Here is a 24,119-nt window from a genome sequence, read left to right as displayed (position 1 = left end):
AATCGTTGAAGTAGGATGAGAGAAAGGAGAAGACAGATTACGAGAGGATTCTTACATGACCTTTTTTCCGTATAAAATGCAATAGAGGACAAAAACGCAAAACCCCACACACACGCCTATAAAACCCCCAAACCCCACCCCTTCATAAACCTTCCTTTTTTCTCTCTCCTCCTTCTCCCCCCTCTCCTTCTCTCACTAGGATTGATCTGCAACTCTTCCGGAAGAAGGTACGTACGCACAGCCACTCACTAATGTATGTATATATGTGTGTGTATATATTTGAGTGCGTGTTTGGATATTGTGTGTGTCTCTCTGTTTGTGTTAGTGATTCTTGAGACGGTGGTCGGTGGAACTGAGAATTATTTGAGGAATTGAATTGGGGACTAGAATTTCTTGGGGAGGATTAGAATTTAGAACCCTAATTTTGGTTGTGTTGTTTTGTTTTGGTGGTAATTAGTTGATTGGGGTGGGGACGACAACCATGGCGGCAAGGAGAGAGCTCGTTTTTCTAATTCTTCAGTATTTGGAGGAAGACAAATACATGGAGACTGTTCACAGGTCAGTGATCTTCTTCTTTAGCTTCTTCGTTTTCAATTTTTGTACATATGATTGTTTATTTGTTCGTTGGTGGTCGGGTTTTGGCTTTGCTTGGTTGCCAAGAAAATTGAGAAAATTTAAAGGGGATTAGAAAAGAAGGTTTTTGAACCTTTTCTTTTTGTTACTTCGGAAAATCAGAGAAAATAGAACTTGAATTGTTTGGTTTGTACTGAATGAGGTGCTTTTGGTTGTGTGTGAATGAAGGTTCGAGAAAGAGTCCGGGTTTTTCTTCAATATGAAGTATCTTGAGGAAATTGTGACAAATGGTGATTGGGAGGAGGTGGAGAACTACTTGTCAGGATTTACTAAGGTTGAGGACAATAGACACTCATCGAAGATTTTCTTTGAGATTCGGAAACAAAGATACCTTGAGGCTCTTGACAGGTAAGCTCTTTTTTATTTTTTTATATATATATATATTTTTATCTCTTTGGATGCAGTACTTGTATAGACTGAAGCGTCTTAGTAATAACGTTGTCTTTAATGCAGTCATGATAATGATAAAGCTGTTGAGATTCTTCAGAAGGATTTGAAAGCATTCTCGTCTATCAATCCAGAGATTTTCAAGGAAATAACGATGCTTCTAACGTTGGAGAATTTCAGGTGATTTGAGTTTTTTTTGTGTGTGATTAATTTGGTGTTTGGCATCCAATGAATGTTCATTTATAAATACATGCTCTTGTAAAACAAGTCACGAACATGAAAATGTTGCTATTGTTAGATTCATGATTGATTTGGTTTGTGGCGCCAATGTGGCAATTGCTTGTTACTGAATATGAGCCATGGGCAATCAAGGAGTGTTGAAAGTTAATTTCATACTTTGGAGTACAATGTGACAGGGTTTACACATTCATAATATGTTTGTTGCATGGTTATAGATGGATTAATTTTGTAATATCTTTCATACTCTTAAATTTCATCATTTGCAAATTGTAATCTGTTTCCTTAAAAAAAAGACATGCACTCCTATTTGTACCTTGAATTTTTTCATTCACAGCATGTGCACCCCTATTATCAAGAAATAATTGTAGTTGAATCATTGAAATTGACTGTTAAAGATAATTGAGAATCAGTGATTTCAGTTACAGATTGCGGGCTCCAGTTTTGATGAAACACCTATGCCAAATCTGGGTTACTGACCTGAGACAGTTAGCAATAAGATTCTAAAGTTGTGAATGTAGTAGTTTAAGTTGTCTGTTTATCTCAATATGCTGTATGTGCCAAATTTAAATTGCTAGACACCGTAGAGCAATGAGTGTATAGAACAATGAAGAAAGCAACCAGTGCCATGGACTACTTTCACGTATGCTTGCTCTAAAAGTTCTCTTTTGTGTTTGTTTGCCTAGTTGTTTGTCCAATGGGTATTTTATATATTTTCTTGTTTTTCACAGTAGCCTCATTTTTTGTAAATGCAGGGAGAATGAGCAACTATCAAGCTATGGTGATGCTAAGATTGGCAGGGCTATAATGCTTGCTGAACTGAAAAAGGTAATTGAGGCAAATCCAATTTTCCATGATAAGCTTGAATTCCCCAACTTTAAGAAGTCAAGGCTGAGGACATTGATCAATCAGAGGTAATTTGAACAATATTTATCTATCTTTGCTATTTCTTTAATTAATTCATGGAATGTGATTTCTTTTTCTTCTGTTTTTTATTTTTATATTGTTTTTTTGTTTTTATATTGTTTTTTGTTATGCTTGTCGCAGTTTAAACTGGCAGCACCATCTTTGTAATAATCCAAGGCAAAACCCTGACATAAAAACTCTATTTTGGGACCATAGTTGTGGACCAGGTGCTTGTGCTACTTCCCCTGCAATTAACCCTTTAATGGGATCCCTTCCAAAAGTAGGTGGCTTTCTACCAATAGGTGCTCATGGTGTAAGTTTGTAAACATATTATATCTTTGGTTTTGGAAATAGGTTTTGTAGGAATTCTTATTTGTATGTGTATCTAACATACTAGAGGTCGCACTTGGTGCGATGGCAAGTGCCTTCGCCCATGAGCGGTAGGTCTCGGGTTCGAGACTTGGGAGCAGCCTCTCCATAAATGGGGGTAAGGCTAGCCGACATTCACCTCTCCCAGACCCTGCGTAAAGCGGGAGCCTTGTGCACTGGGTACGACCTTATGTGTATCTCACATACTGTGATTTCGGCCATTTCAGCCTGCAGCACCTCCTTCAGCGTTTCTGCCTGGCTGGATGGCTAACCCATACTCGGCTCCACACCAAACAGTTTCTTCTGGACCAATCGGTTTAACAGTTCCCAATAATACATGTATGATTGCTTTTGATTTTCTTATTTCCGTATAATATTCTATGTTTGTGGCTTAATTACTGATATTGCTGTATCACGAGGTGACATTACAAATTATGGATGCAATATGATTAAAAGAACCAGTTTTGCAGTGGTAAATAAGATAAAATGGAAGGGAGTATTCTATATGCTTTTGTTTTTATTTCCCTTTGTGTCACCTTTTTAACTGAAGAAATTCCAAATGAATAAAAATATTTACAAACTACAGTTTACATCTACACAAGCAATATAGTATTTGACATTGAAGATAATTAAGAATTTTTTTTTGTATACTGGTGCGATGGCAAGTGTCTTCACCCATGAGCGGTAGGTCTCGGGTTCGAGACTTGGGAGCAGCCTCTCCATAAATGGGGGTAAGGCTAGCCGACATTCACCTCTCCCAGACCCTGTGTAAAGCGGGAGCCTTGTGCACTGGGTACAACCTTTATACTTATTGAAGGAATGATTGGTATGAATAACGGATAATTCGATATTTACGCTGTATTTCTGTTAGAACAAGTAGGCATGACTTTGCAAATGTCAAACATATACAGTTTTCTCTTAATTTAGTAAATGGAAACCGTAATGATTTGGCAACACTAGATGGAGTTTACTTAATATGGCCTCACTAGAAATTCAAGCTCTTCTTGATGATAAGAAAAAAACACCATTAATAGTGACTCTAGGGGATCCAATGTTTTAAAAGGTGAAGCCAAGACATTTCGTGGATAGCCTTGCCTAGGCAATAGCCTCATGGTGCCTAAAATTATTATAATACTTAATAAAAAATGTCGTAAAAAAATGTCGTACCCAGTGCACAAGGCTCCCGCTTTACGCAGGGTCTGGGAGAGGTGAATGTCGGCTAGCCTTACCCCCATTTATGGATTATATATAATAATACTTTGTAAAATAATCAAGCAAGCATGCCAAGCAATCAAATATTTGAACTATTATTATTTCTGAAATTCAAATCATAAAGTCATAATAACCTAATAGAAACTAAGTCAGAAACACAAAATTAGCATGAATTTTATAAAAACCCTGCCCAAAACAAGTTTGGTTTGGGTTTGGGCTGTTTTTTATCAAAACAATTCAAATGCCCAGGTTGCCTAGGCGCCTGAGGCGATAGCCTAGGCATTAGGCTAGTCTCTAGTCCACTCCCATTGGGTAGAGGCATTTTTTTCATAGCCCCACCCCATAAACCGCCTATGCGACTCTTAAAACTAGTTTTTTAAAACACTTGGGATCTGAATTTAATTGTTTTGATTCCGTCTGTTAAATGCTTACAGTACCCGTTTGTAAAAGTTTAGAAGTCATGGGGGAAAACATGAAGGACTCAAAACTCTTTATGGCATTGTGTTGGTCTTGGTTCTAGTGTTGCTGAACTAACAACCAGTGCATGAGGATGGGTGAAAACCGTAGGAAGTAAGATTGACGCAGAGAGGTTTTCCAGCAAACAATCTTCCAAGTGGAATTCATGGGTTAAGAGTGAAACTGATTGGTGGCCCATATTTGGCTTAGTTTTGTTGGTGACATTTAGTAACCTTGAATTTTACTTGGGATTTGTTGATTATTTCGGTGTTGAGATAGTTGTACTTTGTTGTTGTTGAGATAGTTGTACAGTCTATTACCGTCATTCATATTGCTTTTTTCTGTCAGTTGAATTTCTTTAAGAGGAAGAAGAAGAGGAATAGGAAGACCAATTTTGTATGGGTGGAGAACCTGGAGATAATTAAGAAAGATACGATAGTGACTTGTATAAAAATATGCCCATGATAAGTCGGAATATGGAGGATTGTGATTGATGCACCCCAAATGGTTGGAAAAGGCCTTGTTCTTGGTAGTTACTTCTTTAAGAGGATTATAAGATGTTCATTATGCATGTTTGCCTGACTTATATTTTAGCCTGTAAGAAGTTTCTTTTACATGTTAAGACTTGTTACTGAATACTAAATAGTGCTTGCATGAATTACACTCATGAGATATATGCCAATCATTCTTGTTTTGTCTTGTTTCTGAATCAGAACTTACATCACATCGTTTGGTTTTGTTTATTTTTATTCATCCAAATTTCACTTCTCCAACTAAGTTTTACTATTCTTTTTGCACTTATTTCATATGGCAGCATCTTTGCTAAAGCGCCCAAGGACTCCTCCTAATAACCTGGCAATGGACTATCAAACTGCAGATTCTGGACATGTGTCCAAGAGATCAAGAGCGTTGGGAACATCAGATGAGGTATTTTATCAGCATGTTTATGTGCTTATAATTCTTATACTTTACACACATTTTCGGTCAGTCTATAGCACATTATGATTAATTTGGTAGTCTCTTTTAAATTTTTTTTTTTTTTTTTTTTTTGGCGAGAATATTGTTGTCTTACAGTTTGATTTTCATTTTCTTTCTTTCCACACTTATTCTTACTGAAATAAGATTCTGGAACTAGCTTAACTGTGACCATTCCTTTTCTCTGTGCAGTATAGTTGGTGATACTTAAAATTGTTGCTATGTCCTCTGCGCCTTAACTGTTTTACTTTATTTTTGTTACATCTTTTTGAACCAAATAATCTGGCTTTCTCCAAACCTGACCTCCCTTTTGCCTTTGCAGGTCAATAATAGGTCTCTTAACGTCTTTCCACACACATATCCGGGCCACATCCATGCCCACACCCCTTACTCTTCTGAGGACTTGCCAAAGACTGTCGTTGTCAATTTGACTCTAGGTTCAGCTGCCAAGAGCTTGGAATTTCATCCCCTGCAACGCGCTCTGCTTCTTGGTTTGCTCTTGCTGCTTAATGAATTTATTCTCTTTGATCTTATCCTTTTCAGTCAGTGTCTAATTGTTGTATGGTTTCTGATTTAAATTTTATTATCTGTTCTACCTTTCAGTTGGAACAAATATTGGTGACATAACGATTTGGGAAGTAGGCAGAAGGGAGAGGCTTGTTTCTCGGAATTTCAAAATTTGGGATCTTTCTGTGTGTTCAATGGCTTTGCAGGTCTAATTCGCTTGTTTTTTTTTGTTCTTTTCCCACTCTTTATTGGGGCAAAACTTCTTAATGGTTCTTAGGTCCAACCATAAGACTAATATGATACTGGTTTTCATGTCTTTGTGATAGGCGTCTTTGGCAAATGAATACACTGCATCAGTAAATCGTGTGATCTGGAGTCCTGATGGTTCCCACGTTGGCATGTCTTCTCATTACCATTTTATTTTTCACATTGACAGAATACTTGTGTATATTTGCTATTCATGAGAAAATAACTTTCTGTTTTTGGTAATGGGTAAAATTTTTCGTAATGAATAAGTCGAAAATGGTTGAAGTTCACTGATCAGATTAATACAAGTAGTTTTTGTTTTTTATTCCCCAACTTCTGTTTCAGGTATTGCATATTCGAAGCATGTAGTGCACATATATTCCTATCATGGTGGTGATGATTTACGGAACCACCTAGAGGTTGCAATTCTCCTTTTTTCTTTTTAGTTTGTAGTGACTCATCAATTCCAAATTGATGGCTGCTATGTTTCTTGGCATTGTACGGCTATCAGTTTTTTGTTAAGACTGTAATTACTTATGTGCTCATTTGATTTTCCTTTTAATTGCAATTCTTCCAGATTGATGCTCATGCTGGTAATGTTAGTGATCTTGCTTTCACTCACCTAAACAAAAAATTATGCATCATAAGTTGCGGAGAGGACAAGACTACTAAGGTTTGTTTATATTGCTTTTTTCCTTCACTGCTATTGGTAAGGCTAGGGCCTGCAGTCATCAAGGTTCCTTTCTATGCAGGTCTGGGATGCTGTCACTGGCAATAAACTGTATAACTTTGAAGGTCATGAAGCACCAGTTTATTCTGTGTGTGAACACATAAAGGACAATGTTCAGGTGATTATTATTGGTTATTAGCACTGCTTTTACTCTTGGAAGTTATTGCTTTTAGTTTCAACTTGCTTTATTTTACCTTTAGAATTAGAAGTATCAAAAACTTAGTTTTATTGAACATGTCTTGTTTTTAAGGTAAATGGTATTTATTTGGTTAACCTTACAACTCAAAGTTAGAGGGAAACTTGTATGTGTAGGGAAATTTTTAAAGCAAGTAATCATTTTTGTGGTTTCTATAAACTGTCTGTTCTCATATCTTTGTTCCATACCAAAAAAAAGATCTTTTAATGAACATATAGCTTCTTGATGCTTATTACATTCATTACTGTACCATTATAGCGTCTTTTTCATACTGTTGTTGACAGTTCGGAAACTGTTATTTACCCTAACATAACTGTTATCTTTTTATTTTAGTAAATACTCAGTGAATGTTAATTTTTTATTTTTTTCCTGCATCAGTTCATCTTCGCAACAGCTATTGATGGGAAAATTAAGGCATGGCTGTATGATAACGTTGGTTCTAGAGTTGATTACCATGCTCCAGGCCATTCTTGCACAAGAATGGTGTATAGTACTGATGGTACAAGGTAATTTATCATCTTTGTTTTTTTCATCAAGTGTTTGAATTCTCTTATCTTTTAAATTCTTCAACTTGAGTACTTTATTTCTTAATTATTCCCATTATTTATTTTTATCATAGGCTCTTCTCGTGTGGGACTAATAAGGAAGGGGAATCATACATTGTGGAATGGAATGAAAACGAGGGGACTGTAAAGCGAACATATAATGGGCTTGGCAAGCAAGCTCATGGTGTTGTGCAGTTTGATACGACGAAGAACCGATTCTTGGCTGCTGGTGATGATTTCCAAATCAAATATTGGGACATGGACAATGTGAACCTTTTGAATGCCACTGATGCGGAGGGTGGATTACTGGTAATGGCCACATAGGCTATCTTCATGTGTTGCTGTCATATTTCAAGGTTATTGTTAATGTTGAAACAACACTTACCTTTAACCTCTGTTAGGCATCTCCTTGTCTACGATTTAACAAGGAAGGAACTATGCTAGCTGTTTCAACAAGTGAGAATGGTGTTAAAGTACTTGCAAATGCCGACGGCATTCGAATTTTACGTGCAATTGAGAATTGTGCAGTTGATGCCTCCCGGATGGCTTCAGGAACTGCTATGGAGGTATGCTGTTCTATCAGATTTATTACGTGACAAAAAATGTGACACCCTTAAAATGAATAGCCTATGCTGCAGGGACCCATAATTGGAACATCTGGTGCTTCCAGTTCTGCTCATGGAACAAACAATGCGGTTGCAGATAGAAGTCTGGTAAAGTTTGATTGCTCTTTCATGTGTGTAACTGAGATATAAGTTGTTAAGATAGAACAATTTGTCCTTTTGAAAAGCTGCATTCTTTTAGTTATTCAAAGAGCACTGTTGTTAGTTGTTACAGGACATTCTCCACATACCTTAATGTTTTGAGCATTTTTTAGTTTCTAATATGGGCTAAACTGTAATCCTTTTTGGAAGTTTGCAAATATTGACTTCTTAACATTTTTAGAACGGAGATGGCCGGAGTTTTGCAAACATCAAAGTAAGGGTTGCTGAGGAGCTAGAGAAACCAAAAACTTGGAAGCTAACTGAAGTTAATGAACCGTCTCTTCTTCGCTTCATATGGCTGCCTGATAGCCTGTTGGTAAATAGAGTGAGTATCATTTGATAACCAAGCTTTCATGACGGTCTCAATTCCTTTAAAGTATGGTAGGTCGGTAATTGTCTGATGGGTATGCAAGTTTAAGTGCATTGGTAAGACTAACTTTTGGCTGTAGAATACTCATCTGTGTGTGCAAGTTTAAGTGCATTGGTAAGAGTAACTTTTGGTTGTAGAATACTCATCTGTGTGGCTATTCTAAACATGGAATCACAAGTTGTGGTTTCCTGCAGGGCTGCCACCTGGTTGTTTAGTACTTACTGTCATAGAATTTGTAAAGCACGTCCTATAAGTTTTATTAATTCACTTCTTTTTGAATGTTCTGCATGATACAGCATGTTCTTTTTTATTTTATTTTGTGCAAAACGTACAAATTCGAGTTTAAATTTAATTAGATTTGAAAATTTTCGAACCATAGCACTTAAAGAAAATTAGCAGCTTGTGATTTTCGGGTCATGGTAACTCTGTAATGCTTAATTGGTTTTATATTGGATTGATGTGTATCTATTTTACCCTTTTGATTATCATGATCTGAAATATTGTATCCGGCCCCCTTTTATGCTTTGAACTTGTTCCCTGAGAAGTAAAGAAATTATGGACCCATACACTTCCATTCGTATCCCTGTAAATTCTATTTGTGTTGTAGTACTTAAAAATCATCTCTAGACGGGTTTCAACATCAGCCTAGGCACTAAGGCTTTTATCGGTTACATTATTGCAAAACATGTATATTGTACTTTAAGACTGGCGAGATGGAATAATGTGGTACTTGTTTTATGTTTTTGTAACCCATCTTTAAATGGTTTTGTTCTCCATTTCAGATTGTTCGGTTAGTATATGCAAATTCAGGAGCATCTATATTGGCATTGACGAGTACTGGGGTACATATACTTTGGAAATGGCAGAAGGATGAGAAGAATGTTTTGGGCAAAGTATGGTTTGTTTTTAAGGCAGCATTTCAATCAGTCGCTTTGTCCTTTGAACATTTCTCTATAATCTTTTCTGGTATAAAATGCTTTTGTTTTTGTAGGCAACTACCACTGTGCCACCACTGTTATGGCAACCTGCCAGTGGTATAGTGATGACCAATCAAGTACCCGAGACAACTCTTGAAGATCCTATCCATTGCCTTGCTATTTCTAAGAATGATTCTTATGCGCTATCCGCATCTGGAGGGAAGGTTTCGCTTTATAATATGATGAACTTTAAGGTAACGGTGTATTTGGATTGTTAATTAGGTGCAATTGGTTGGAATGCATATTGTAATCCTTCGCCTGATCATTTTGCATCATGTTTTCATTTTATTAACACCCATGTTTCCATACTAAAATTGCAGACAATGATGACCTTTATTGCCTCACCACCTGCAGCAACATTTCTTGCCTTCCATCCGCAGGACAACAACATTATTGCAGTGGGCATGGATGATTCTACAATTCAAATCTACAATGTCCGAACTGACGAGGTACTGAGGGTGAACGGAGACTTGCTAGTACATTCAGTGTTAAGATAGTAATTTTGTTTCTATTGTTGCACAGGTCCAGAACAAGCTCAAAGGTCATCAAAGGAGAGTTACTGGCCTAGCATTTTCCAATGTTCTAAATGTTCTTGTATCAGCAGGAGCTGATTCTCAGGTATGCTTATACCACTACAATAGGAGGAATGTGCCTTACCTCTGCATGCGCGTGTCATGGCAATAAAATATATAACTTTAGGGGATTTGATATCCACACACCCCTTTTTACTTCTCACACACCCTTCTAATTTTGTGTCATTGGATCTGATGAATTGAACTCCGCCTATGTCTTACATGGCCGGTCCCAAGCCCGGATAAAGGAGGAGGGGGAGGGCGTCAGGTAGTCGACAGCCGGCACTCCATGATCACGTCGAATCCTTATGAAAATGAATCCAGAACAAAATCGCGCTAAAGCTAGGGCGTCACCCGTAAGTGGCGCGCTGTGTGGCCTGAGCACAGTGATAAGTGAGCAAGGGTCGCTGTATCTCCATCGGCACCCGGATGCAGTGTTAAATGAGCAAGGGGGCCATAGAAACTTCTTTTCGAACGACTCCACTCAAAGTTGTTTGGGAGCATATGCTCCTATCAACTTTACCTGGGACACACAAAAGAAGTACTTTGATCCTATTAGACGGGGGAGAGTGAAGAAGCTAGGACAGAAGGGTAGAGTTCAAGAGAGCAAAATGCGTTTAGGAACGTGGAATATAGGAACCTTAACGGGAAAATCTATGGAAGTAGTGGAAGTTATGGTGAGGAGAAGGATAAATATTATGTGCCTACAAGAAACTAAGTGGGTTGGTAGTAAGGCAAAGGATTTAGAAAACTCAGGGTTTAAACTTTGGTATTCGGGCACAAATAGAACGAGAAACGGTGTTGGCATCATCGTGGACAAGACCTTGGTACAAGATGTTGTAGATGTCAAGAGGGTAGGAGATAGAATCATGGCAATCAAGATTGTAATAGGACAAGAACTTATCAATGTGATTAGTGCGTACGCACCTCAAGTAGGGTTGGATACGAGTTCGAAGGAGAAATTTTGGGAAGATCTTGGAGACTTGGTGCAAGGAATTGCTCAGACGGAGAAGTTATTTATAGGAGGAGATTTAAATGGACACGTGGGCAGGGAGACAGGCAACTATGGAGGTTTTCATGGTGGCCATGGTTTTGGGGAGAGAAACGAGGATGGGGAAGCTATCTTGGATTTTGCAATGGCATATGATCTCTTCTTAGCCAACACCTTCTTTAAGAAGAGAGAAGAACATGTGATCACCTACAAGAGTGGGTCGTCAAAAACACAAATAGATTTTCTTCTAATGAGGAAAGGGGATCGTATAACTTGTAAGGATTGCAAAGTTATACCAGGAGAGAGCGTGGCTAATCAACATCGCTTGTTGGTGATGGATGTACATATCAAAAGAGTAAGACAAAAGAACAAGACTTGGAAGTGCCCAAGGACTAGATGGTGGAATCTAAAAGAAGAAAAACAAGTCATTTTCAAAGAGAAGGTAATCACCCAATGTGTGTGGGATAAAGAGGGGGAAGCTAGCCAAATGTGGGATTCCATGGCTAGTTGTATCCGAAAAGTAGCAAAAGAGGTATTAGGAGAGTCCAAGGGCTTTGCCCCACACCAAAAGGAATCTTGGTGGTGGAATGAGGAGGTACAAACAAAGGTGAAGGCTAAGAAGGAATGTTGTAAAGCCTTATACAAGGAGAGGACCGATGAAAATGGTGAAAGGTATAGAAAAGCGAAGCAAGAGGCGAAAAAAGCTGTCAGAGAAGCTAAGTTAGCGGCTTACGACGATATGTATAAACGACTAGATACCAAAGAAGGAGAGTTAGATATCTATAAACTATCTAGAGCAAGGGAAAAGAAGACAAGGGACCTAAACCAAGTGAGGTGCATCAAGGATGAGGATGGAAAGGTTCTTGCTACAGAGAACGCGGTTAAAGACAGATGGAGAGGTTATTTTCATAATCTTTTCAATGAAGGACATGAAATGAGTGATTCTTTAGGGGAGTTGAGTAACTCAGAAGAGTGTAGAAACTACTCTTTTTATCGTCGAATCCGGAAGGAAGAAGTGGTTGTAGCTTTGAAGAAGATGAAGCATAAAAAAGCAATAGGCCCAGACAATATACCAATCGAAGTGTGGAAACTTTTGGGAGAGACAGGTATAACATGGCTCACTGACCTTTTCAATAGGATTTTGAAAACGAAGAAGATGCCAAATGAGTGGCGAACGAGCACTTTGGTGCCTATCTACAAGAATAAGGGCGACGTACAAAATTGCATGAACTATAGGGGTATTAAGCTAATGAGTCATACAATGAAGCTCTGGGAGAGAGTCATTGAGCATAGATTGAGGCAAGAGACACGGGTTTCGGACAACCAATTCGGGTTCATGCCAGGGCGCTCAACCATGGAGGCAATCTATCTCTTACGAAGATTGATGGAAAGATATAGAGATGGGAAAAAGGATTTACACATGGTCTTTATAGATTTGGAAAAAGCGTATGATAGGGTCCCAAGAGACATTCTTTGGAGGATTTTAGAGAAGAAAGGAGTACGAGTAGCATATATCCAAGCTATAAAGGATATGTATGAAGGAGCAAAGACTGCCGTAAGAACTCATGAAGGACAAACCGAAAGCTTTCCCATAACTGTAGGATTACATCAAGGCTCATCCTTAAGTCCTTACCTTTTTGCGTTGGTAATGGATGAGTTAACAGGACATATTCAAGATGATATTCCTTGGTGTATGCTTTTCGCAGACGATATAGTGTTGATAGATGAAACTCAGGAAGGGGTCAATGCAAAGCTTAACCTTTGGAGAGAAGTGTTGGAATCTAAAGGTCTTCGCCTAAGCCGATCAAAGACAGAATATATGGAGTGCAAGTTCAGTGCAAATGGAGGCCAAAACGAGTTAGGGGTGAGGATCGGAGATCAAGAAATACCAAAGAGCGACCGTTTTCGTTACCTAGGATCTATCTTGCAAAAGAACGGAGAATTAGATGGAGATCTCAACCATAGAATACAAGCTGGATGGATGAAGTGGAAGAGTGCATCTGGCGTGTTGTGTGACCGCCGTATGCCATTGAAGCTCAAGGGAAAATTTTATAGGACGGCAATAAGGCCGGCGATGCTGTATGGCACAGAATGTTGGGCGGTGAAACATCAACACGTACACAAAATGGGTGTAGCGGAGATGAGGATGCTTCGTTGGATGTGTGGGCACACGAGAAAGGATAAGATTAGGAATGAGGATATCCGGGGTAAAGTAGGAGTAGCCGAAATTGAAGGAAAGATGAGAGAAAATCGGTTACGGTGGTTTGGACATGTGCAAAGAAGGCCTACTGACGCTCCGATTAGAAGATGCGACTATGGGACAGAGGTTCAGGGCCGAAGGGGTAGAGGAAGACCTAGGAAAACTTTGGAAGAGACTCTAAGAAAAGACTTAGAGTACTTGGATCTAACAAAGGACATGACACAGGATCGAGCACAATGGCGTTCTAAGATTCATATAGCCGATCCCACTCAGTGACTTGGATTTTCCAAGTCTCCAACCGAGAAGTTTTCCTCACTCGGGAAATTAAGGGAACACTACCCCAACCTACATGCTCCACTCAGAAAGCTTCAACATACAAGCTTCAACAAAAGAAAATTCAAAGAACTTCGCGAAGAAGGCTTTGGTGTATTTAACACAATACGTTGAAATGAAGGAAAGCTTATTTATTGATATCCCCGATCAGCTACAAATATGTACATATACATGAGTCAAAATAAACACACAAGACGGAGCCTTCACAAAGGTTGCTTAGGAGACGTCTCAGCAGTCGGTAGAGCCCCAGAAAGAGAAGGCACCGGAGGGGGATCATTTGGAGCCTCAGTACTGGACAGAACCCTAGAAGGAGGAGACATCAGAGGTTGATCATTCGGAGCTTCATTACGCGGTACAGCCCCAGAAGACGAAGGCAATAAATGCCTTTGGAACAAACCCACAAATCTCTGATGATCAAGTAAAACCTGACCATCAGTTTCCTTCATCTGGTCAAGCTTCCTCTTCATGTTTGTAGCATAGTCATGTGCGAGCCGGTGCAACTGTTTATTCTCATGCTTGAGCCCTCTAATCTCCTGTTTGAGACTCATCACTTCAGCCGCCAATGATTCAACTTGGCGGGTTCGAGCAAATAGGCGTTGGGCCATATTAGACACAGAACCTGCACACTGAACACTGAGAGCCAGCGAATCCTTAACAGCTAACTCATCAGACCGTTTGGAAAGTAGTCTGTTATCTTTGGGAGTGAGAAGGTTCCTGGCCACCACCGCAGCGGTCATATCATTCTTCATCATGGAATCCCCAACGGTAAGAGGACCAGTAGGGGAGACGAAGGATGGGCGCCATATGTTGTCTGGAGAAGGCGGGGCTGCCTCTTCAACAAGGTTCAAGTCAAAACGACGGTCGGAGGGGCCAGACATTTTCAAAGGTGTTGAAGAGAGAAGAGGTCGGACAAATCAAGATCTTAGAAGTGCAAGAATGAAGCTTCTACTGGTGGAGATTCAAGTGTGCTTTGGAACTTAATGCCAGCCTCTATAAAAATCTGCACTCGACGGAGCTTCAGAAATCGAAGAGGCGCCTGCTCAGAAATCGAAGAGGCGTTTGCTTTCTCAAAAGCTGGGCTGCTTAGAGATCACGAGGGTTGATCTCAGAAATCGAAGAGGCGTTTGCTTTCTCAAAAGTTGGGCTGCTCAAAGACCACGAAGGCCGATCTCAGAAATCGAAGAGGCGCTCGCTTTCTCAAAAGCTGGGCTCCCCAGAGACCACGAGGGCCGATCTCAGAAATCGAAGAGGCACCTACTTTTCCAGCCTTGTCAGCACCCGTCACACGCACACTCAGCTTTGCGGAAATTATGGGCATTCTGTCGAAGACTTCTGGGGAAGTAGAAAACACATGAATCTTACTGTTCAATCACCCACTTCCCACACGCAACAATAGCTCATGGGTACCACAGATAACTTTGCCAAAGTTCTCTGCCAAAGTTGAGCACGTGAAGCTTGCAGCTCCCACTACATCGCTCTGACCAAGAAAGGTAAAAGAATAGCAAAGAAACAACACTAACAACGTTTAGACACATAAATTTTGAAGGTCTAGCTACCATATTATTACCCACAAGGGTAAAGGAACAATACCACTGCTGGATAATTGGAAAGTCCCTGTGTGTCAACCTCTGTGCTTCGTGGCAAGGTAGACTAGCAAACATGCCCAACCTTTACTCACATTCGAGAAAACACTCCCAATAAGATTGCTTGCTCCAAAATCGAAGAGGCACCGTCCTCCGAATCTCGAGAGCCAGACTCCCAACATGACTACTTTCTTAAAAATCGAAGAGAGGGTATAGGAACAGTACCATTGCTGGATAATTGGAAAGTCCCTGTGTGTCAACCTCTGTGCTTCGTGGCAAGGTAGACTAGCAAACATGCCCAACCTTTACTCACATTCGAGAAAACACTCCCAACAAGATTGCTTGCTCCAAAATCGAAGAGGCACCACCCTCCGAATCTCGAGAGCCAGACTCCCAACGTGATTACTTTCTCAAAAATCGAAGAGACACTGCTCCCCGAATCTTCGAGAGCCAGACCCCCAGCATGATTGCTTTCTCAAAAAACGATGAGGCATCGTTCTCCGAATCAATCGAAGAGGCACTCGCTTTCTCAAAAGCTGGGCTGCTCAGAGACCACGAGGGCCGATCTCAGAAATCGAAGAGGCACCTACTTTTCTAGCCTTGTCAGCACCTGTCACACGCACACTCAGCTTTGCAGAAATTATGGGCATTCTGTCGAAGACTTCTGGTGAAGTAGAAAGCACATGAATTTTACTGTTCAATCATCCACTTCCCACACGCAACAATAGCTCATGGGTACCACAGATAACTTTGCCAAAGTTCTCTGCCAAAGTTGAGCACGTGAAGCTTGCAGCTCCCACTACATCGCTCTGACCAAGAAAGGTAAAAGAATAGCAAAGAAACAGCACTAACAACGTTTAGACACATAAATTTTGAAGGTCTAGCTACCATATTATTACCCACAAGGGTAAAGGAACAGTACCACTGCTGGATAATTGGAAAGTCCCTGTGTGTCAACCTCTGTGCTTCGTGGCAAGGTAGACTAGCAAACATGCCCAACCTTTACTCACTTTCGAGAAAACACTCCCAACAAGATTGCTTGCTCCAAAATCGAAGAGGCACCGTCCTCCGAATCTCGAGAGCCAGACTCCCAACATGACTACATTCTCAAAAGCGAAGAGAGGGTAAAGGAACAGTACCATTGCTGGATAATTGGAAAGTCCCTGTGTGTCAACCTTTGTGCTTCGTGGCAAGGTAGACTAGCAAACATGCCCAACCTTTACTCACATTCGAGACAACACTCCCAACAGGATTACTTGCTCCAAAATCGAAGAGGCACCGCCCTCCGAATCTCGAGAGCCAGACTCCCAACATGATTACTTCCTCAAAAATGGAAGAGACACTGCTCTCCGAATCTCGAGAGCCAGACCCCCAGCATGATTGCTTTCTCAAAAATCGAAGAGGCATCGTTCTCCGAATCTCGAGAGCCAGATACCACAGACCACTTTTTCAAAGTGCTCTGACAGAGTTAAAACATGTGAAACTGGCAGCTCCCACTATCGTGCTATGACCAAGCAGGGTAAAGGAATAGCATTACTACTTGTTGTTAGGGAGACTCCTATATATGTCGACCTCCATCCCCAACGGACATGCAGACCTGCAAAAATGCTCAACCCTTCATCATATCTGAGAGGGCACTCCCAACGAAGCCTTTCGAAATATTCAGCTTTCTATCCCCCCGATAATACCTCTGCAAACAAGCTATACTAGAGCAAGAATATCTCATATCATCAGGGTTAAAAGCAAGAGTATCCCATATCATGCTTTTTCCCTGTCTTTTCCTTTGGCCTTGTTTTTACCTGCAAGACAAGGAGAAAGAGAGCAATCAGTCAGCACTTGGAATCAAGCTTCCAGCCAGGAACTGACTGCCTGGAACCCCTTACCTGATTACTTACCTGGCATTGCTCTCGAGTACTCATCTTCAACATCTTATGTTTCCAGGGAAGATTCCGCATCTGCTTGAGGAACAGATAGGGCAAGTGCGAAGGATACAAGGAAGCATGTGGAGACGAGCGTAACAGCACACGTGCCGATACATCCATTACTCTGTCTAAAGCAAAAGTATCCCATATCAGCAGGGTGGAACGTACTCTAGATTTGATGGACTTGTTTTGACCCTCAAATTCTTCAGTCGGCCTTATACTCTGGAGGAAACCAGAAAACCCTCCAGCTCAGTTCAAGAATAAGCCTGTGGAAAGTTACTTCTTCAAAAGCAAAAGTATCTCATATCATCTCTTCTCATTTTTCTTCTCTTTATCCTTCATGCTGCTGCAAGATGGGGAGAAGGTGAACAATCAGTCGGAGAGCTCTGATTGCTTACCTTGTCTGTCACCTCTTTCAGCAGACCCCCTAGCTCGGCGACTTAGGGGACTCCTACTACATGGTTTGTATCGCGCTTGACCAAGCCTGAGACTACAAGTAAGCTTCAAGTGAAATTGATACATTACCTTGTGCATCTCCACCAGTTAAAGATACCACCCCTGGATGGAGGAAGAGTACTTCCAGAGAAGATGCCACATCTACCTATGAGACAGATAAGGCAAGTCAAGACGACAACACACTCCGATACTTAGAAGTTTCGTGATTACGAGATCATTCTCCCACAATATTTCCTAATGTCATTTGTACTAAATCATTCACTTGTACTCACTAAAGGAGAACTTGAACCTATGTACTTGTGTAAACCCTTCACAATTAATGAGAACTCTTCTATTCCGTGGACGTAGCCAATCTGGGTGAACCACGTACATCTTGTGTTTGCTTTCCTATCTCTATCCATTTATATACTTATCCACACTAATGACCGGAGCAATCTAGCGAAGATCACAAAAAGCGACCGTTTTCGCTACCTAGGATCTATCTTGCAAGAGCACGGAGAATTAGACGGAGATCTCAACCATAGAATACGAGCTGGATGGATGAAGTGTAAGAGTGCATCCGGCGTGTTGTGTGACCGTCGTAGGCCACTGAAGCTCAAGGGAAAATTTTATAGGACGGCAATAAGGCCAGCGATGTTGTATGGCACAGAATGTTGGGCGGTGAAGCATCAACACGTACACAAAATGGGTGTAGCGGAGATGAGGATGCTTCGTGGGATGTGTGGGCACACGAGAAAGGATAAGATTGGGAATGAGGATATCCGAGGTAAAGTAGGAGTAGCCGAAATTGTAGGAAATATGAGAGAAAATCGGCTCCGATGATTTGGACATGTGCAAAGAAGGCCGACTGACGCTCCGGTTCGAAGATGTGACTACGGGACAGAGGTTCAGGGCTAAAGGGGTAGAGGAAGACCTAGGAAAACTTTGGAAGAGACTCTAAGAAAAGACTTAGAGTACTTGGATCTAACGGAGGACATGACACAAAACCGAGCGCAATGGCGTTCTAGGATTCATATAGCCGACCCCACTTAGTGGGAAAAGGCTTTGTTGTTGTTGTTGTTGTTGGATCTGATGAATTGAAGAAGATCAAAGGACAGAATTTAACAAGAGGTGTGTAAGAAGTAAAAAGGGGTGTGTGGATAGCACACCCCAACTTTAATATGGCAGGTTGTGCTGGAAAGCGTCATTTTCATTTTTTTTTCTTTGGTTGCATACAGTTCAACTTGTTGGGGTGGAGTCACATGAACTATTTTTTTTTTTACCACTTCAGCTGTGTACATGGAGCATTGACGGATGGAGAAAGCAGGCTGCTAAGTTCTTGCAGATTCCAACTGGTCGCGTGCCTACGCCTAATGCTCAGACCCGTGTTCAGTTTCACCAAGATCAGATACATATGTTAGCTGCTCATGCAACTCAAATAGCCATATATGAAGCACCGAAGTTGGAGTGCCTTAAACAGGTCTCTTGGGCATTCTTTTCTGTGTAAAGTAGCTGGAGCTGGTTTGTAGCAGTTGTTTATGAAGTGACTAATTTGTTCATTTTTTGGCTGCGACAGTGGGTGCCACGAGAATCGATTGGTCCTCTCGCCGATGCTACCTATTCATGTGATAGCCAGTCAATTTATGCAAGCTTTGAGGATGGAAGTGTATGCATTCTAACTGCCTCTACACTCCGAATCAGATATCGGATAAGCACTCCTGCATATGTGAAGTCTAGTCCCAGGCATGTCATATGGTTACCAATGGTTTTATACGCACAAATACACTCGCTCGCTCGAATACACACACACATACTATTTGCTTCACCATCATATTACTAATTATTCTGTTATCTGACAGCACGAAGGTCTACCCAGCTGTGGTTGCTGCTCATCCATCCGACCCTAACCAATTCGCCCTTGGACTCACCAATGGGGGAGTTGTGGTGATGGAGCCACCGGAATCAGAGGGGACGTGGGGTACTATGCCTCCAGTTGAGAATGCAGGCCCTAATGCCAGCTCCGTGGTGGTTCGGATCAACAGCCAAGGTGACAGTGACTCTTTGGTTTTCGCAGCGGGTAGGGTTTAGGCTTGGCGGACGAGTCCTAGCTAACGCTGATTATTATTATTTTGGGGAATTCCCTTCATACACATAGAAAAGAGAAGAAAGTAGACATAGAAGAGAGAGGGGTCGTTAGGGCTGACTTTGACGCCTTGCTACACAAGTAATGAATATGGGTATGACAAGGCTTTGACGTTTGTACAGGTTTTTTTTCTCTTTCTTTTTAATTTATGCATTTCAATATTGTTTTTATCCGTATTTATTAGAATAGGTAACTGACCTACAATTGAAACATCATCATTTAATGATCATATTAACATATTGATTAGCGGATGTATGATATTATAACGAATTTGTAAGTTGGTGTATAACATTGCAATGATTAAAAGATGAGGTACAAGTTTGTCATATGCCTCAAAATTAAGGTGGCAAGTTGTTGAAGGTTGAGGGGCTTAGTACTTAAGGTTCCTTTTTCTCCTCCTGCTGCATGTTGTTATTGAGCAACTTTTAATCTATGAATGGAAGTTGTATGACAATTGTGAAGTCACAGTCGGACATTTATTTCGCCTCAATGTTATCCTCGCGCGTATTGAAAACATTTTATGGCAAAGTCAAATTACCAACACTTTCTTTATTCTAGGATTTCATAGTGATAAAATGCATATTTGATCGCAACCGTATGTCCTCCTCAACTCATCCACAAGAAGTAGACCATGTTTTTAATTTTGATTTAAAAAGTTTTGATATATTGAACTTCTTAGAATTTCAAAACTATTGGAAGCTTTATTTATCCCAAACTTGAAAGTATCTCATTTATGCAGCGGAATCCTCAGTTTTAGCTGAAAAATAGGGAAGGCACGGCGAGAGCTGTCTGATCTCTTTTAATGAGATCCTGCGGCTGGGCTTTAAAGATGCATTTATAACATTTCTTGTTCTTTCTTTTCGTCATTTCCTTTCTCTACCTCGCGAATGACGAACCACAAACCCGATGTTCAAATTCAATCAAACCCCAATCTTTCTATCTCTTCCTCGCGTGTTGTTTCTCATCAGATATGGGTCTCCTCCGCCTTATCATTATAGGCAATTCGAAGAACGGGTTAAACGATTTGATTTTATATTTTTCCTTATAATTTTCTGGAAAAATGGGTTCAAGGAATTGGGTTTGTTGGTTTTTCCAGTTCGACATTTTCTGGAGAATGGATTTGGGTGTCCTCCTGCTTGATTCAAATTGCACAACACCTTTTCCTGAATTTTTTAAATTCCCATTTTGGAGAATGGGTTCAATTATTTGGGATATTTTTTCCCAATTTCTGGGCGCGGCTCCTCAAGGACTGAAATATAGGTACCAAAAAGTAAGGAGAAAAACTCAGAAAACGAAACTGTGAACCCATTCTAATCAGAATCAAATGACTTTTCACCTTGAGTTCGTAAAATAGAAAAGAAAGAAAAACCAAATAGTTGAACCCTTCAAATCGGAACACAATTGGTATTACCTCTAGAATTTGAAAAGTAAAATTCGAATCGTTGAACCCATTCTACAGATTACCCCACATCTGTTGCTTTCGTGGTTGGGTCGGTTGAAACACTTTTCATCGACGAGAGCGGTCCAATCTCTTTAATCAGATCGTGTGGTTGCAATTAAACACGACTTTTACATTTCTTTTCTCTCTTTCTCCGTTGCTCTGCCTCGCGAAGGACGCATAGCTAAAACAGCCCAATTCCAATCGAACCCAAATCTTCTTCCCACTTGATCGGTTTTGGGATCTGGAGATTGGCTTCTGTTATTCGGCCTTGGGTATCTATCTTCCTACCTTGGTTCTAATTGTACCTCTCCTTTCTAGATTTTTTAGGGTTTCTAACATGTAAATTTCGTTGCATACAAATAATGCATCATAAAGCTTTATGTGGCATATGATTCATCATAAATGGATAAATCATCAATAACATGTGGCACAAATCAAGCAAAGAAAGCTAAAAAACATTCCTAAAATTCGGAAAAGGGGAAAAAATCTCTTTAAAATCGGCAAGAGGCCCAAATTGCTTCCAAAACCGGAAAGAAAGCTAAAGCATTTTTCACAAAACAAGCAAGAATTGAAAATTGTTCACGAAAATGGCAACAAGCCCTACAGATTTCGGCCAAGTAAGGGAAAATGACTGAAAACAAGACACAAAACATGCCTAAATTCTCCTATGGACGAATTAAAACACAAATCAAAGCCAAATCAAAGGCATGATTTTGGAAGTCTATAAATACAAGGTCCAAGGCAAGCATAAGAGTGGACAATTTCTACATTTAAGGCAGAAATTCTCACATTGAGAAGAACCTCTGCCAAACCTTTGAAGACTGCCAAAGCTCTCTTCGAAGAACGCACAACCAAAGCCAAAGCGCTCCCTTGAACAATTAACAAGCACTCGTGCTAATTCCTTTAAGACTTTGTTGCAAGCTCAAAATTTGTAACGATGTTTGTTTCAAGATCAAGTCGACAAGACCCTTGAATCAACGAAATCCTACATCAACACTACCTTTGCTGCAGCTTTGAGGTGAAGACCATCCAAGCGTTGTTTCAAGCTCGAAACTTCAAGTAATCGTTCAATCGTTCGTCCGAGATCAAGTCATTGTGACCATTTGATCAATAACCTACGCAACTACATCAAATTTGAAGATTGAATTAGAGGAAAGTTGTAAACAAATATTGTAACCGTACAAATTTATCAATACAAATCTACTTTGTACACGTGTTTTCGTTTCATTTGTTATAGAATTTTCGTGTTTACATGAACGATTTGCTTATTTTTTTAGTATTCAAGGATTAAAACTTATTGAGTTCTGATTCAAAGGTTGTGTTTAGAACTTGGAAGAGAAGAAAAAGAGGAACAAATTCACAACCCGTAATTATATATACTAAAACTCAAACTCCCTTGGTAGAGCAGTAAAATGGCGAAACTGCCTCTCAACAATTTTCGTCCTCTCCATTTTGGTGCTGCCTTTCTACCATAATAAGACCGTTTTGCCCGTATGGTTCTACGTGTCTTTCATCGTTGGGTGCTTTTTGGCTTCGGTTGTTCCAGATATTTCTTTCCGCTTTCCTCTCTTAGATACCACGAGTTCGTTCGTTTTTCGCCGCTTGTTTCTCTTCGCCTGGGATTCTTTTTTCTGTCGTTGTGCTGCTTCGTTGGTTTTGTTGTTCAAAATGTTGAGCCTTTTGCTTTGTTGTTCTTCGATTACTTATCATAATTGTTAATTTCTACCCCTTTTTGGTTCGATTGGAATTATTTTTTTGGCTAATTTGATCACTGTTTGCAAATAAGTTTTGTATGTTTCTCACCGAACAAGGTTTCAATTTTCTATGTTTTCTTAGATGGTTTTTGAGAATATCTGATGTGGTTTGGTTTTTGGTTTTAGAAATTTGTGCCAATTTGGTTTCGATTGGAATTTCTGGGCTCATCTAATCCAACAACATTTCCAGGTGAGAAAGTTGCTTAAATTTCGATTTTTATTGAACTCAGGTAAGCTTCTTCAGTATTTTAGATTGATTTCAAGGAATTTTTTTGCCCAGAAAAGCTAGGGTTTTCTGGTAAGTTTTTCGAGTCTTACATCTTGGGGGTTTTGTTTTTTCAAATATGGGGTTTTGTGATTTTGGATTTAAAAATGGATTGAAATTTCTTTTTTTTTTTTTATTTCACCTCCCACTCAGAACCTGATAGTCAGTGACCTTTAGAGCAGCTTCATTCTCTCTTCTTCTCCGACCATGGTTGCTGATCCACAAGGCATCAAGGTGAGTTTGATATTGGCCATATTTTTTAGCTTTGTCAGTGCATCTAATTTATTTTTTTGGATTGGTGGTTTTCAATTTAGGGATGAATATTGTGTTTAAAGCACAGATCGTTCTGGCCATTTCGTTTATAAAGAACAAACAAGCTTGCTTATTTAAGAGCCAAACTTTTTAAGTTGCTGAAGGTGCTGACAAAGTGGTGTTAAAAAGGTCTTCCATTATAATTCCCGCCTGATTAATCTTATTCCATCTTGAGATTGGATGTCCTGTGTTGGTAATGTCCATGAGATTGAGTCAAAAGCTCCACCATTTCAAATTATTTCCCATGTAAATATTGAGAAGAAAAGAAAACAAGTTTGAAATTTTGTTGTAATAATTGGTGAGAAAATGATATTAGAAAGTGTGTAATTTGGGAGAGAGGTCGCAGTTGGTAAGAATAAAAGGAGATGAAAAGAGGTCGCAGTTGGTAGGAATAAAAGGAGATAAAAAGATTAAACTTGATGATATTTATAGTGGAAAAAAGAATTGGTTTTGCTTACAAATTAGGAACTTAGTCCACTGGTGTCACATGCAGTGAAAAAAGTTTTTGATGGGAATTAGCAAAATGGTTAGGCTAAATCTTGAGAAAATTTGAATTCTTTTTGGTATTTGGCAGACTTTTTAAAGTGATTTTTATGGATTTTTTTATTGTTGTTGCAATTACAGATCATTTGATGAGTATGAAGGGATAGAACTTGCT

General features: G+C 39.9%; 1 protein-coding gene across 3 annotated transcripts; it reads left to right on the top strand.

Annotated features, from left to right (window-relative positions):
• On the top strand, positions 1 to 20,039 carry LOC114823589 (topless-related protein 4-like). 3 transcript variants are annotated; one of them, XR_011571280.1, is made up of 26 exons: positions 1 to 227; positions 458 to 558; positions 802 to 981; positions 1,087 to 1,200; positions 2,013 to 2,171; positions 2,305 to 2,476; positions 2,760 to 2,871; positions 5,015 to 5,127; positions 5,498 to 5,666; positions 5,779 to 5,888; positions 6,009 to 6,078; positions 6,274 to 6,347; positions 6,506 to 6,601; positions 6,681 to 6,776; positions 7,233 to 7,360; positions 7,474 to 7,708; positions 7,801 to 7,965; positions 8,038 to 8,112; positions 8,345 to 8,488; positions 9,316 to 9,426; positions 9,525 to 9,704; positions 9,831 to 9,959; positions 10,033 to 10,128; positions 18,785 to 19,026; positions 19,123 to 19,289; positions 19,406 to 20,039. XR_011571280.1 is itself a non-coding variant. In XM_070805166.1 (26 exons), the coding sequence occupies exons 2-26, from the start codon at positions 482 to 484 to the stop codon at positions 19,632 to 19,634; spliced, it is 3,357 nt and encodes a 1,118-aa protein (XP_070661267.1). In that variant the 5' UTR covers positions 1 to 227; positions 458 to 481; the 3' UTR covers positions 19,635 to 20,039. The 3 variants fall into 3 exon arrangements, 2 of the variants coding, with proteins under 2 accessions (XP_070661267.1, XP_028954855.2); XM_070805166.1 differs by having other exon boundaries at positions 2,305 to 2,443; positions 18,838 to 19,026; XM_029099022.2 differs by having other exon boundaries at positions 18,838 to 19,026.
• The last annotated feature ends 4,080 nt before the right edge of the window (positions 20,040 to 24,119 follow it).

This window comes from Malus domestica, chromosome 09 (genome assembly GCF_042453785.1).
Source record: "Malus domestica chromosome 09, GDT2T_hap1".
NCBI lineage: Eukaryota > Viridiplantae > Streptophyta > Magnoliopsida > Rosales > Rosaceae > Malus > Malus domestica.
Note: the sequence above shows the minus strand (reverse complement) of the source record. Positions and strands in the feature narration are given on the sequence as shown.